Source organism: Lutra lutra, chromosome 9, assembly GCF_902655055.1.
Source record: "Lutra lutra chromosome 9, mLutLut1.2, whole genome shotgun sequence".
NCBI lineage: Eukaryota > Metazoa > Chordata > Mammalia > Carnivora > Mustelidae > Lutra > Lutra lutra.
The window spans coordinates 114,345,541-114,361,145 of NC_062286.1; the positions used below are offsets into that span (position 1 = coordinate 114,345,541).

The window sequence follows — 15,605 nt, forward strand, 5'->3', positions numbered from 1 at the left end:
CATCTCTGTGATAACATGTATCTGTAGTTTGCTATTAACTTTTAAAATATATTTAAGTGATCTGGTATTTTGATAGCTGATGCTGTTTCATGATTCTGGTTTTCTAAAGTACCTCTTAATGTGACCAAATGCATTACCCTTTTCATTTTCTTCCTAGGATTTGGTGGCTTTTGAACATCAGTGGACTAGCTTCTTTGCTAATTTTGATACAGAAATTCCTTTCCTGCTGGAACTTTCTGAATCTCAGGCGGGTGAGGTATGTAAGGAAAGGGTCAAAGAGAAAAAACTAATTAACTTATTTATTTTTTCTCTTTTAGTTTTGTTAATTTTTTTTCAGAATTCAACAGTACCAATCCTTATATGTTTTGGTTATTATTGCCTTAAGCTTTGTCGTATGATGTAAAGAAGTTTTTAGCCTCCATACCAACCTACCAACCCCTATAAAGAAGTTGTTGTTTTTCTGTGCCCGCTTCTATATGAGAAGAATGCTCATTTTAGAGTCTGGTGGTACCTCTGTCGGAAAGGAATTCTATTGGGTGCTAGTTGCTAGTTACTAGGTCTAAAAATAATTCTCCACATGTGAGTAGCACTCCTTTCCTTAGTTGAACCCCTAGGTAAGTTTTCTTTCCAGGCAACCAATGTGAAATTACTAGATTCAGTGTAAAACTCACTCTATGAGTAAACTAAGGTATCTAAATCAAGAACCAGGGCATAGGCCAGTACCCAGAGTTAGTCACAGGGAGGATCAGAGGAGTGGTCTTGAGCTTACACTTGATTCTGCCTTGGGCTTGCACCGCCAGTCCTCAGCTCTCCTGTGCTGTACTGACTCCTGACCTTTGGAGTTGGTGTTGATCTTTGTTGTCCTGCATTCACTTTTACATTTTATAAACCCCACTAATACATTGCTATTATTTTTAAGCAGTCAGTTCTCTTTTTTTAATTCTCTTTTTAATCTTGTTTTAATCCTTTTTAATACTTTTTTAAAACATTAAAGTAATTTTTAAAATTTCATGTATTTGTGTATGTAGTTACTGTTCTCGATGCTCTTCATTCCTTTGTGCAGATCCAGATATCCATTGAGTATGATTTCCTTTTCCTTGAAGAGTATCCATTAATATTTTTCACGGTGCAAATCTTCAGATGATGAGTTCTTCCAGCTTTCATATGTCTGAAAAAATATCTTGATTTCACCTTCATTTTTGAAAGACATTTTTTCCATGTATGGAATTCTTGGTTGACAGTGTTTTTCCTTTTAGTACCTGGAAGATGCTGTTCCACTGTCTTCTCCCTTGCATTGTTTGTGATGTTCTCCTCTTTATCTTTAATGTTCATCTTAATTTTTATTCTTTATCTTTGTTCCTCTGTATATAACTGGTCTTTTTTTTTTCCCCTCTAGCAGCTTTTAAGATTTTCTCCTTTATTACTAGTTTTGAGTAGTTTCCTCAAATTTCTTGTGCTGGGCTTTTGTTGAGCTTCTTGGATCTGTGGATTTACAGTTTTCATCAAGTTTAGAAAGTTTTTGGCCATTATTTGTCCAGATATTTTTCTGTCCACCTTTTTTCTCAGAGACTCTAATTACCTCTGCAATTAGGCCACTTGAAGTAGTTCTGCATCTCACTGATGCCCTTTTCTGTTTTCTGGATTCTTTTTTCTTGTCATTACTGTGGTTCTAAGAGTGAAAGATACTCAAAATGGTATATTCTGTGACATGTCACTCCTTGTTTCCTACTACCCCCTTCTCATTTCATCCCTCTCTTCACCATTTTCCACTTGCTCCACTACCAGTAGGTAACAAATCTCTTCATTTCTGATTTATCTTTTTTTTCATTTGCACAAATAAACAGATATCTGTGTATTTTCTCTGTTTCTTTCATTGAAGGGCAAGATACATGTAGTCATTTCCCCTTCGCTTTTTTTTCCCCCCAACAAGGATATGTCCTCCAACTTTCACCAAGTCAGTTCATTGAGATCTTCCTCGTTCTTTGTTATGCTTCATAGTACTCCATTGTGTGGATTTATCTTAATTTAGTCAACCATTCTCTTACGTATGCTTGTTTAAGTTGTTTTCAGTAGTCTGCCATTGCAAACAGTGCCATAGTAAATAACTTTGTTCTTATGTATTTTCAAATTGTTGGAGGTTTGTATACCTCATAATATGATTGCTGGGTCAAAAGGTAAGTGCATATTTAGTTGTGTTAGCTATTGCCAAATTTCTCTTCACGAGGGTTGACCAATTTGCATTCCCACCAGCTGTATATGAGAGTGCCTGTTTGACCACAGCCTCACCAATAGGATGTATTGTCACACTTTCTAATTTTTCACAGTCTTATAGATAAGAAATGGAATTTTTGAAATTGTGAGTAAGGTTGAAAAGGTTTTCATGTTTGAAGTTCACTTTATATTTTATTTTCATTTTTTCCCCCATTTTAGTATTAGTACAGTATTATTAACTAACTGGACTGGTGAGTGATCGAATAAACCTTATAGGTTATTAGGACTACTTGAGATAATGCATTTAAGTGTTTATCACAGTTCACATGGTAAACCCTCAGTAAAATTTAGCTATTTTAACATATATATAAAGAGTTTTTACAGATCAGTAAGATCTGTGAACCCCAAACTCCAATTGACGAACATCCAGAGGATGTAAGTAAACAGTTAATTACCAAAGGGAAATCCAGATGGCCATTGACTATATCTGAAATACTCTACTTAATTAGAAATCAAAGGACCATATAATAAAACAACAATGAAATACCATTTTTCTTTTCTTTTCTTTTTTTTTAAGATTTTACTTATTTATTAGAGAGAGCAAGAGAGAAAAAAGAAGCAGGGGGAGTAAGAGAGGGGGAAGCAGGCTTCCTGCTGAGCAGGGAGCCTAGTGCAGGGCTCAATCCCAGGACCCTGGGATCATGACCTGAGCCCAAGGCAGATGCTTAACCGTCTGAGCCACCCAGGCATCCCAGATGTTCTTCAGAAAACAGTTTGGCAATATAGTTCTGCCTGTTTACTCTAAAATTTCATTTCCAGATCTGCTTTAAGGAAATAATCAGAGCTGCAAATAAAATTTATGAAAAGTTGTTTATTACAGTATTATTCATAATATAAGAGAGTTAGTAGCAGTACAAATTTCCAAGAATAGAAAACTGTTTAATAGGCTTTGGTACAACCATATACTATGGATGTACCATAGGAAGAAAATATACCGAAATGTTAACAGTTATTGGAGATTGTAGGTGGTTTTTATTAAATTCTAAAATAAGCATATATTACTTACATAATCAGGGTGTGGGAAGAACAATAGATGTTATTTGAGTAGATTAAAATTGCCTTTTTGTGGGTATTAAGGAATTTTTGAACCTTTTTAATACAGACCCTGCATATCAAGTTTAGATTAGTGTTTAGCTTAGTACTATACACACCAAGGCTGAGAAATACTTCTGTGGTTTCCTGGGAAACTTCTTTCAGTGTACTTCTAAGTTCCGTGGATTCTTTCTCAATGCAGATTTTATTTTTTACTTATTTTTAAAGATTTTATTTATTTATTTGACAGAGTGAGAGAGCACAAGTAGAGCAGCAGGCAAAGAGAGAAGGAAAAACAGGCTCTCCATTGAGTGGGGCTTAATCCCAAGCCTCTGGGATTGTGACCTGAGCCTAAGGCAGCCGCTTAACCTACTTAGCCACAGGCGCCCCTAAATGCTGATTTTAAATTAATATATTGGGTCCTGGGTTCAAGCCCTGCATTGGATTCCCTGATCAGCGGGAAGTCTGCTTCTCTCTCACTTTGCCCCTCCCCCTGCTTTTGCATGCTCTCGCTCTCTCAAATAAATAAATAAAATCTTTAATAAAAAAAATATAAAAATAAACTGGTGTGTTAGTATTAAAATATATTCCTTTATTAGAAATGTAGAAAAACAAATTTTTTTTTATAAACATATAATGTATTTTTATCCCCAGGGGTACAGGTCTGAGAATCACCAGGTTTACACACTTCACAGCACTCACCATAGCATATACCCTCCCCAGTGTCCATAACCCCACCCCCCTCTCCCAAGCCCCCTCCCCCCAGCAACCCTCAGTTTGTTTTGTGAGATTAAGAGTCACTTATGGTTTGTCTCCCTCCCAATCCCATCTTGTTTCATTCATTCTTCTCCTACCCCCTTAACCCCCCATGTTGCATCTCCACTTCCTCATATCAGGGAGATAATATGATAGTTGTCTTTCTCTGATTGACTTATTTCGCTAAGCATGATACCCTCTAGTTCCATCCACGTCGTTGCATGGCAAGATTTCATTTCTTTTGATGGCTGCATAGTATTCCATTGTGTATATATACCACATCTTCTTTATCCATTCATCTGTTGATGGACATCTAGGTTCTTTCCATAGTTTGGTTATTGTAGACATTGCTGCTATAAACATTCAGGTGCACGTGCCCCTTCGGATCACTACGTTTGTATCTTTAGGGTAAATACCCAGTAGTGCAATCGCTGGGTCATAGGGAGGCTAAGAATCTATACTCAGAAAACTATAAAGTACTCATGAAAGAAATTGAGGAAGACACAAAGAAATGGAAAAATGTTCCATGCTCCTGGATTGGAAGAATAAATATTGTGAAAATGTCTATGCTACCTAAAGCAATCTACCCATTTAATGCAATTCCTATCAAAATACCATCCATTTTTTTCAAAGAAATGGAACAAATAACCCTAAAATTTATATGGAACCAGAAAAGACCTCGAATAGCCAAAGGAATATTGAAAAAGAAAGCCAACGTTGGTGGCATCACAATTCCGGACTTCAAGCTCTATTACAAAGCTGTCATCATCAAGACAGCATGGTACTGGCACAAAAACAGATACATAGATCAATGGAACAGAATAGAGAGCCCAGAAATGGACCTTCGACTCTATGGTCAACTAATCTTTGACAAAGCAGGAAAGAATGTCCAATGGAAAAAAGACAGTCTCTTCAACAAATGGAGTTGGGAAAATTGGATAGCCACATGCAGAAAAATGAAATTGGACCATTTCCTTACACCACACATGAAAATAGACTCAAAATGGATAAAGGACCTCAATGTGAGAAAGGAATCCATCAAAATCCTTGAGGAGAACACAGGCAGCAACCTCTTCGACCTCAGCCGCAGCAACATCTTCCTAGGAACATCGCCAAAGGCAAGGGAAGCAAGGACAAAAATGAACTATTGGGATTTCATCAAGATCAAAAGCTTTTGCACAGCAAAGGAAACAGTTAACAAAACCAAAAGACAACTGACAGAATGGGAGAAGATATTTGCAAACGACATATCAGATAAAGGGTAGTATCCAAAATCTATAAAGAACTTAGCAAACTCAACACCCAAAGAACAAAATCCAACCAAGAAATGGGCAGAAGACATGAACAGACATTTCTGCAAAGAAGACATCCAGATGGCCAACAGACACATGAAAAAGTGCTCCACATCTCCTGGCATCAGGGAAATACAAATCAAAACCACAATGAGATATCACCTCACACCAGTCAGAATGGCTAAAATTAACAAGTCAGGAAAGATAGATGCTGGCGAGGATGTGGAGAAAGGGGAACCCTCCTACACTGTTGGTGGGAATGCAAGCTGGTGCAACCACTCTGGAAAACAGCTTGGAGGTTCCTCAAAATGTTGAAAAACAAATTTTTAATAGAAGGGAAAATTCCTACATGATTAGTAACTTGGACCGTAGGTGGTGATTTTCTTTACCTTCCATTTTCTTTTGCAGCCTCTTGTCTTTATTTCTTTTGCTGTTTTTTTGTTTGTTTGCTACCTGCCCTAAAAATTCATGTTGCTTTCTACTACATTTGTCATTCCATATTTTTACAATAATCTGTAAACATCTCTCTCAAACACACACACACACACACACACACACACACACACACAATACCTACATTCATATGTACATATACGAGGGGGTTTTGTGATTGTTTTATAGAAATATTATCTTAATATAGACAATATTGGCTTCTTTTTTAGCCATTCAGAAGTTACTTCAGTCATGGAATGATCTCCAGCCATATAACTGAAAACAGGTAAGTTTCTTGGGGAAGAAAGGTGAATGATAATAGAGAAAATGGGACTGACCAGGAGGGTGGTTGTGAGGGAGCATCTAATTCCCAAGGTAGAGTCAGGAAAATACAAATTGACTTTAGTCATCACAGGGTAAGAAATTCATACCTTGAAAAATTGTCCGTTTACTGCTTTTCTATTTATATACGTATATATTTATTTTGAAATATTTGTTTATTTGGGAGAGAGAGTGCACAAGTGGGGGAGAGAGGCAGAGGGAGAGGGAGAGGGAGAAGCAGTTCTCCTCACTGAGCAGGGGGCCCAGTGTGGGGCCCAGTGTGGAATCGATCTCAGGGCCCTAAGATCGTGACCTGAGCCACCCAGGCACCCCTATCCATATATATTTTTTTTAAAGATTTTTATTTATTTATGTGACAGACAGAGATCACAAGCAGGCAGAGAGGCAGGCAGAGAGAGAGATTGGAGGAAGCAGGCTCCCCGCTGAGCAAAGAGCCCGACGCGGGACTCGATCCCAGAACCCTGGGATCATGACCTGAGCCGAAGGCAGAGGCTTTAACCCACTGAGCCACCCAGGCGCCCCCATATATATATATTTTTTTAAATACAGTTTTAGGGGCACCTAAGTGGCTCAGTCAGTTAAGCGGCTGCTGTCTGCTCAGGTCATGATCCCGGAGTCCTGGAATCAAGTTCCACATCAGGCTCCCTGCCCAGTGGAGAGCCTGCTTCTCCCTCTGCCCCGCTCATGCTGTCTCTCTCTTGCTCTGTCTCAAATAAATAAATAAAATCTTTAAAAATTTTTTTTAAAAATACAGGTTTATAGTAAACTAGCTTTTAAAACATTGTAACTTGCTGAAATCTAAAGAAAGGAATTTTATATTCCATCCCTACCCCCAGGAAAGCTAGGAAGCAGAATGTTCAAGGGCTAGGCAGGGATCCATAGCATGTTACGGGGAGTAAAAAGGTTCAGGCGTAAATGTCCAGTCCCAGGAAGACAGGGAGCATTAGGGTTGCTGCATTTGTTTTCTTGAGGTATTTCCTTTAGCATCTTTCTTATCGTGGTAAGCGGCAGGGCCCCCGCTGGTTATGGTTCCTCTGATGGATAGATGAAAGTAGATCTTTCCTCTCTTTTCTTCCCTAAATCCAGTCCAATCTGAAGTGAGACAAATTGCCATGGTTGGGACTTAGGGTCATCTTTTTCTGCCTAAAGAGTCATTTACCTCGAATTAAGCTTCAGAAGAATAATCAGTCATGTTTACTTTTAGGAGCCCCTATTTGCCTGAAACTTAAGGAGATATTTTTAAGGATAATACAAGAAATATAAAGAATTTTCCACATGACACACACTAAGGGCAATTTAAGGAAAGGGTAGGGAATAAAGGAAACTGTCTTAATCTATTTTAGCTGCCGTGACAAAAATACCGTAAACTAGGTTGCTTATAAACAAAAAAACATCTTTTCCCTAAGTTCTGGAGACTGGTAAGTCCCAAGATTGCACTATCCCATCCAATGTCTAATAAGGGCCCACTTCCTCTTAGAAAGCAGTCATTTCATTATAACCTTACATAGCAGAAAGGACAAGGGATCTCTCAGGAGACTCTTTTATAAGAGCCTTTTTTATAATCTCATTCATGTGTGATCTACCTTAATGACTTAATCACCTCCCCCAAAGGCCCTACCTCCTAATACCATTACTCTGGGGGTTAGAATTTTAACATATGAATTTCGTGGGGATATAAACATTCAGTCCATAGCAGAAACTATCTTAAAAATATCCTTTAGGTACTATTTGTTGAGAACATATGACATACTAAGCAAGAAATAAATGATTAAAAAGTAAACCAGTCATGGAGGTTCCCAGCTGGCTAAGTCAGTAGAGTATTTGATTCTTGATCTCTGGGTTGCAGTTTAAATGCTGTGTTGGACATAGAGATTACTTAAAAAAATTTTTTTTAAAAACCCAACAGTCATGGTCTCTGCCCTTATGGAGTGTGTAGTGTGGTAGAGAAATAAGACATTAATCAAGCAACCTCACAAAATAATATAATTACAAGCTCTGATTGGTGCCATGAAGGAGAAAAGAACTTGGCATTGTGAAGACTATAGCTGGAGAACATGGTCTTCTCTGAGGGGATATCTGAATGATGAGTAAAGGTAATAAGATGAGCACCTGGGTGGCTCAATCAGTGAAATGTGCAATTCTTGATCTCAGGGTTTTGTGTTCGAGCCCCACACTGGGTATAGAGATTACTTAAAAAGAAAATCTTTTTTTTTTTTTTTTTTTTTTTTTTTGTAAAAAAGGTGATTAAGGGAGAAAAGCATCCTGAGATGAGAGTGTAAGGAACATAAAAGAAGATGGGTTTGGTGGAATAAAAGAGTTGGGGGAGAGTGACCTTCCGTGGAGCCAAAGAAGTTGGCCAGGCCAGACCATACAAGTCTTATTTGGTCATGTGAAAGATTACAGTCCTTCTCCGGAAAATGAAATAAAGGCATTAAAAAGCTTTCCGTGTATGAAAGTTATCCCCCTCTGAACTGTGGAGAATAGATTATAGGAGAGCAAGAGTGGAAGCACGGTCACTGTGAGGGGGCAGTGCAGTTGTTTGGGGAAGAAATGATGGCATCATGGATGAGGCTTGTGACCATGTGGGTTGAGGGAAATGGACAAATAGGAGTGAAACATGGTGGTTGGTTGGATTTAGAAGGTAAGGGGCAGGAGAACTCAAGGAGGCCTAAGGAGGCTTCTCAGTTCTGGCTCAGTCCCTGGGTGGATGACGATGCCATTTATTTATTGCAAGAACTAGAAGGGGAACGGGGGGTAGATGATGAAAGAGGAAAGGAGAGACAGATAGCTGAAAGTAAAACCCTGGGAGTATTCAGAGGCAGATAGAGGAAGAGAATGGCTGACAAGGGAAACTGAGATGGAACAGCTCTTTCAGGGAGAGGGTGTCGGGTGCTTCTGAGAGACCAAGGAAGGGCAGGCTGAAGCCTATCCATTGGATTTGCTATTTGCTATGTGAAAGTCACATGGTGACTTTTGCAAGAGTAATTGGAGTAAAATGACTGAGGGGTCAACTAAAGTGGACTGAGAAGTGAGCAGAAAGTGACAGCAAAAAACTAAAATAAACAGACAAGTCTAACCAAGAGAGGAGACAGAAGAAGGGGATGCATGCAGGGCAGGTAAGTGTGGCAGTGAGATATTTGCAACCCTACTCTCCTCCTCCCATCCTAAAAGCTGCTCAGGAATAGTTAATGCCTCTGTTGTCTGCCTTTGGTCTGAGTATCACAACTGGTGTCATCCTTTAAAATTTCTGTTTCTACTAAATTGCTGTTGTATGAAACTGGAACCTTGCTCCATCTCTGCATCATGTACAGACCTATGGAACTTTGTCCTTAAGAAGTAGAACAAGCCAGGGGCACCTGGGTGGCTCAGTGGGTTAAAGCCTCTGCCTTCGGCTTGGGTCATGATCCCAGGGTCCTGGGATCGAGCCCCACATCGGGCTCCCTGCTCAGTGGGGAGCCTGCTTCCTCCTCTCTCTCTGCCTGCCTCTCTGCCAATTGTGATCTCTGTCAAATAAATAAAATCTTAAAAAAAAAAAAAAAGAAGTAGAACAAGCTGAAAATACAAACCTGGCTTGAATTTAGTTATGTCCCTAAATGATCCCTGTGGGTCAGTAGGAGGAGTTAGAGACATCTGGCATCACTTCTCAGCAAGCAAGGAGTATTAGGGGGATTGTACTGACCTCTTTCCTCAGACTACAAGACTGAAAACCCCAAGCAGGACTGAAAACCCACTCTGAAAACCCTAAGAACCCACTTACTGGGAAGTTGCCCTAGCTAGGACTCTCTTTTCTAATTTCATTTTTGGTTTGCCACTGCAGCCCTAATAGGCAGCCGTTCGTTCTCTTTGGTAATCACTCCACACGAGACAATCTGAATGCTGGCAACTTTAACTTCCCTTCTGAAGGGCATCTGGTACGCAACACTGGTCCCAATGGGAGCTTTGCCAAACACATGGTGAGTGGCTTGACTACCTGGTGCTTAATTGGTTTTATAAATAGGGAGGAGGGGAGGATAAGGGGAACCTTTCCAGTTCGTGTATTGATTTAATCTCGAAGTTGTTTTGGAGTGAAAGAAGTGATTGCAAACTCACTGTATTTTTGCATAAGTACTAGGTGTGATTTGAAAACATCATAGTTAATTTTTAAATATTTGAAGGAAAAAGCTTAAAAAAATACTTTATCAAACCAAACTCTTTAAGTTGTCATAGTAATGTTGTCATTAGAATAAGACTTTTAAATTAACTTACAAATAGACTCATTCCAAGCCTACTAGGTTTGATATGTCTTCACTGTTACATTTCAGGACATAAACTTTGAGGATCACTGTTCTTTTATTGAGGGTGCCAGGGAGAAGACTTTTTCATTTGGTGGTAAATTGTCTGCTACATTCTTTTAAAGGAAACATTAGACCGAAATATGAGACTCTAGTGCTTGTAAAAGGCTATGGAAGCTTAAGTATTTTCAAAATGTTCCTGACAGTCAGGAAAGCTGGTGAGGTAGGTACTATTTTTTAGTTTTGATTGGAGAACATGAGACTAAGTCGCTCTGGACTGATGCTCTCATGGACTAAATTTTTCTGCCTCTAAGCTGGTCAGGAATATAAGGCTACTTGAGTGGATGGATATGCTGTCAGGATCTTACTGCCCTTTAATGGGAGAACTCAGACCTCGTTTTAACCCCCCAGAGGATCCTGGGAATACACAGGAAATGCCAAACGACATAGGGTTCTTGGTGTAATCTTATATGTTCACTAAATATGTTAAAACTAAAGGAAATTTAGCCGAGTTCTGCTTCTGGGAAGAGGGAGTAGAGATATTTTTTTTCCAAATCCTTCTGCTGAGTACACCTAAAAACACTGGACATTTATGTAAAACAAACATGGAAAGACTCTGGAAGGTAGAAGAAGGCAGGCTGGCTGAGGAGCTTAGGACCAAAGGGACAAAATGGCAGTAAGTTTTCTGGGGTTCCTTTTTGCTTATATATCCCAGACTGGATACTGGAGAAGCTGACAACCCAGAAATGCCAATAGGCACAGACATGAAAAGCCTTGTTTCACTTTTTCCTTCCCTAACCCCACAATCCCCGGCCCTGCTTCTCAAATTCCTCATATCAGAGAGAGCATATGATAATTGTCTTTCTCTAATTGACTTATTTCACTCAGCATAATACCCTCTAGTTTCATCCATGTTGTTGCAGATGGCAAAATTTCATTTCTTTTGATGGCTGCATAGTATTCCATTGTATATATATGCCACATCTTCTTTATACAAATGGCACTTTAAAAGAAACTTTCAATTGGGGGAAATTTGGAAATCCAAGAAACATGTTCTGTTGAGGAAATATGCCAGTTAACCAACAAATAGAAATACGCACATGCGTTTTTATTTAGGGTCGTGGCAATATTGATCATATGCACTATGGTGAATTATAGAGTAGGCCAAACAATCCTTATTACACATCTTTAACTTGGATTCACAGTGTTCATAATATTACAGAAAAATGCCATGCATTCTCTTGTGACTTCCTCAAAAATTGGAGTAGAATGAATATTTGTGTCACATTTAGCTATTTTTTTATATATTGCACTAATTTCTTTTGCTTTAGTTCTTATGGTAGCATTTTTGTTTTTTATAACTGATAGCCTGGGAACCCTGATGAGATGCTGGATTTTCTAAAGAAAAGGACATCTGTATCCATTTTTGTATAAATAAACAACTAAACAGGGAAGAAGAATAAGAATTTTAAAAAAGATTTTATTTATTTATTTATTTATTTATTTATTTATTTATTTGAGAGAAAGAGAACGTGCAAATGAGAGAGCACAAGCCAGGGGAAAGAAGCAGAGGGGGAGGGAGAAGCAGACTCCCCACTGAGCAGGGAGCCCGATGAAGGGCTCAATCCCAGGACTCTATGTTCATGACCTGAGCTGAAGGCAGCTGCTCAACTAACTGAGCCACGTAGGCGCCCTGAAGAATAAGAATTTTTTTTTTTTTAAAGATTTTTATTTATTTGACAGACAGATCACAAGTAGGCAGAGAGGCAGGCAGAGAGAGAGGAGGAGGCAGGCTCCCTGATGAGCAGAGAGCCCGATGTGAGGCTCGATCCCAGGACCCTGGGATCATGACCTGAGCCGAAGGCAGAGGCTTTAACCACTGAGCCACCCAGGCGCCCCAAGAATAAGAATTTTTAAATCTCTTTCCAAGGCTTATGTACAGAGATGAAATACAAATACAAGTGGGGACCTGGGGCACACCCTCCTTTCCTGAATTTGTAGCTGCTTCCACACGTTTCCCTGTCATGTCAGCCAAAGTCCTCACTGTGAAAGTTCTGGACTACTAATGACAGTCAAAACCCAAGCACATTTTCTCTTTCCCTTCTAAGTTGTGAATTCATTAGCATCATGAGCTAACCCAGTAGCAATCTCACAATATAGCCAAGGTTAAAAACACAACACAAGATGTACCTAGGTGGCTCCACTGGGAACCTGCTTCTCCCTCTCCCTCTGCCTGCCTCTCCCCTGCTTGTGCTCTGTCTGTCTCTCTCACTTTCTCTCTCAAATAAATAAAATCTTAAAAAAGAATACACAACACAAAATACTTTTGGAAAAACAATAATTAAAGGTGATCTTCTCCTCTGTGCCTTTAAAAAATAATAAATCAGCTGTTGGTGAGATAAAATTGATTTGCATGAACGATATAATTTTCATTTTTCAGCAGTATACACCTAAGTCCCTACTCTTTTTTTTACTTTTTTTTCTGACATGCAGGTAGTACAATGCATCTCACCAAAGGGACCCCTTGCTTGTTCAAGAACATACTTTTTTGGAGCTACTTATGTTCCTTACTTGGGTAAGTCCCTGTAAGTTCTCATCTCATCAGCTTCCCTAATGAAAAATATCTCTCATGAATTAGAAATGGAGTCATCATTAACTGCTTTCTTCAGAAGCTTATGATATCCACTTAGTAGGCCTCCAACTCCTTCTCTCAGTGCAGTTGGAGAGTTGATACACCTAACACATTTCTCAAAGAATGTATCTCTGGAGGAATAATTATCAGCTCAACATGTATATTGTCTAACCATGTGTGAGACCATGTGCTCAGTGTTAGAGGGAAGGCAAAGATGAGTGAGTCCCAGTTGGATAGCTGGAGATATATGCTACAGTGAGAGTTTGGATGAGTCAGCCAGGTGCCTGCTGTTCTGGTGAAGAAGGGCTGTGGTAGAAGAGTACCTTCTACCCTTCTAGAAGGTAGAAGGGAGCAAGTGTTCCATGCTGCAGGGCCCTCCAGAAAGATCAGGTGCACTGGGGCTGCCCTTCTTGCTAGGGTAACCAGAAGTTGCAGATATCCAAAGAGACCTAGAGAAGAAGCTCTAGAACAAATGAGGATCTCAACACTGCTCCACAGAACAGAATACAGCAGAAACCAGGTTTTTACCTGGGTGTTGCTGTGTAAGCTGGAAAACTCTGAAAGAAGCATGATAATTAAGGGTCAGCTAATTAAGGAGATGATAAAAGAGTCAGAACTGAGCCTACTTAATTATACCTCATAATTTAAAAAAATTAAAAATAAAGGTGAAAACATTCCAGAGCCTAAGATTCCCCAGGTCTTCTCTGATGTTCACAGGTGATGCTGAGTGGGTGGTCCAAATCAGTGTCAAGGGTGAAGATTTAGGAGGATTCTGGGAAAAGCTGTTGTGATTGTACTGTGTTTAACCCAAAAGAAAAAAAAAATGTAGTTCTTGACATCTCCTTCGAATTAAGAAATTCTAGCCTCCTTGTGAAGTGTTTGCAGGACACATGATCTTGTCACACTTAATTCATGGTCCTTTGTTACAGGTGATGAGAATAAGCTGCCCAAGAAAACTGAACAAATGTAAGTCTTCATTTCTATTTTATATTTTCTTAAAGTTGAGTTACTCAGAAGTTGTGGCTGTCCCTCTTGCTCCTTTGAGATCAGCAGTGGGTAGGACATTTGGGTGAAGTGGTGAGCAGAGCTGTGGTTTCCTAGCCCTGTCTCTCAGCTTGGAGTCCTGCCAGCTTTGCCATGTGCTCCTCTTTCCAGAACTCAGAGACTTCCTCTGCAAACCCATTTCAATGGTGTGATTCTTCTTACTGTATCTTCTACATAGTACATTTTTTAATCCCCAAAATAAAACATCCTTAAACACATTGGGAGAATCTATGTTGAAACCACTTCTGGTCTGAGCAGTGTTTCCTCTGGATTTGACTCTTAGACTTAGGGAATAGTGCTGGGATCTGAACTCAGGCTGTGCAACTTTATTTATTTTTATTTTTTATTTTTTAATTTTTATTTATTTGACAGACAAAGATCACAAGTAGGCAGAGAGAGAGGGGGAAGCAGGCTCCCCGCTGAGGAAAGAGCCCAACTCGGGGCTTGATCCCAGGACCCTGGGATCATGACCTGAGCTGAAGGCAGAGGCTTTAACCCACTGAGCCACCCAGGTGCCCCAAAGCTGTGCAACTTTAAAAAGGTCCAGTGTTGACTTTGCTCCCCCCACATATAACAGGAAACCAAAGATAAGAAATAAACTTAATTACTCTTAATCTCAGAAAACAAACTGAGGGTTGCTGGGGGTGCGGGGTAGGGATAGGGTAGCTGGGTTATGGACATTGGGGAGAGTATGTGCTGTGGTGAGCGCTGTGAATTGTGTAAGACTGATGATTCACAGACCTGTACCCTTGGAGCAAATAATACATTATATGTCAATTTTTTAAAAAGAAAGGAAGAAACTCAATAATGTTTGTGTTAATCTGCTTGGGCTACCATAACAAAATATCACAGATTGGATTGCTTTAACCGCAGAAATTTATTTTCTCACAATTCTGGAGGCTTGAAGTCCAAGTTCCAGGTACCAGTAGGGTTGGTCTCTGGTGAAGCCTCTTTCCTTGAGTTGTAGACCACCACCTTCTTGTTGTGTCCTCATCTGGCCTTTCCTCTGAGCTCTTGTGGAGAAACAGAAATCTCTGGTGTCTCTTCCTCTTCTTATAAGGATACCAGTCCTACTGGATTAGGTCCTTACTCTCAACGACCTCGTTTAACTTCAATGACCTTCTTAAAGGTCCTATCTCTGAATACAGTCACATTGAAGATTAGAGTTTCATTATGAGTTTTAGAAGGACTCAATTCAATCCATAACAATGCTGGAACTACTGAATTCCAAAAAGGAGTTTTCCATCAGAAATATGAACATAATAGAATTCTGTTATTACCTAATTAAATATTCTAGCATAAACTACTGGGGTCTAGACAAGTGCTTCCCAAAGGCCAATAGTGACAGACCACGAAGAATCATCTAAGCATCTTTTTATAGATATATGATCCCCAGGCTATAATAGTTTCCAGAATTACTGAATCAGACTCTCTGGAGTAGGAACTATTGAGCTGTATCTGAAAAAATACAATGTAAGGAATATAATCATACTACAGAAAATTTGGGAAATAGAAAAGAAAAAAAGGAAAAAT

The 15,605-nt window shown here is 39.4% G+C and overlaps 1 protein-coding gene across 2 annotated transcripts in view; it reads left to right on the forward strand.

Moving 5' to 3' along the window:
- The window catches only part of DNAAF9 (dynein axonemal assembly factor 9), a 134,006-nt gene that overhangs the window by 44,607 nt on the left and 73,794 nt on the right, over positions 1 to 15,605 (forward strand). For both annotated transcript variants that reach the window (XM_047745123.1, XM_047745124.1), the window contains exons 8-12: positions 158 to 256; positions 6,014 to 6,069; positions 9,943 to 10,078; positions 12,890 to 12,971; positions 13,958 to 13,994. In XM_047745123.1, coding sequence (XP_047601079.1) covers positions 158 to 256; positions 6,014 to 6,069; positions 9,943 to 10,078; positions 12,890 to 12,971; positions 13,958 to 13,994 — 410 coding nt within the window. The remainder of the gene's footprint in view (positions 1 to 157; positions 257 to 6,013; positions 6,070 to 9,942; positions 10,079 to 12,889; positions 12,972 to 13,957; positions 13,995 to 15,605) is intronic.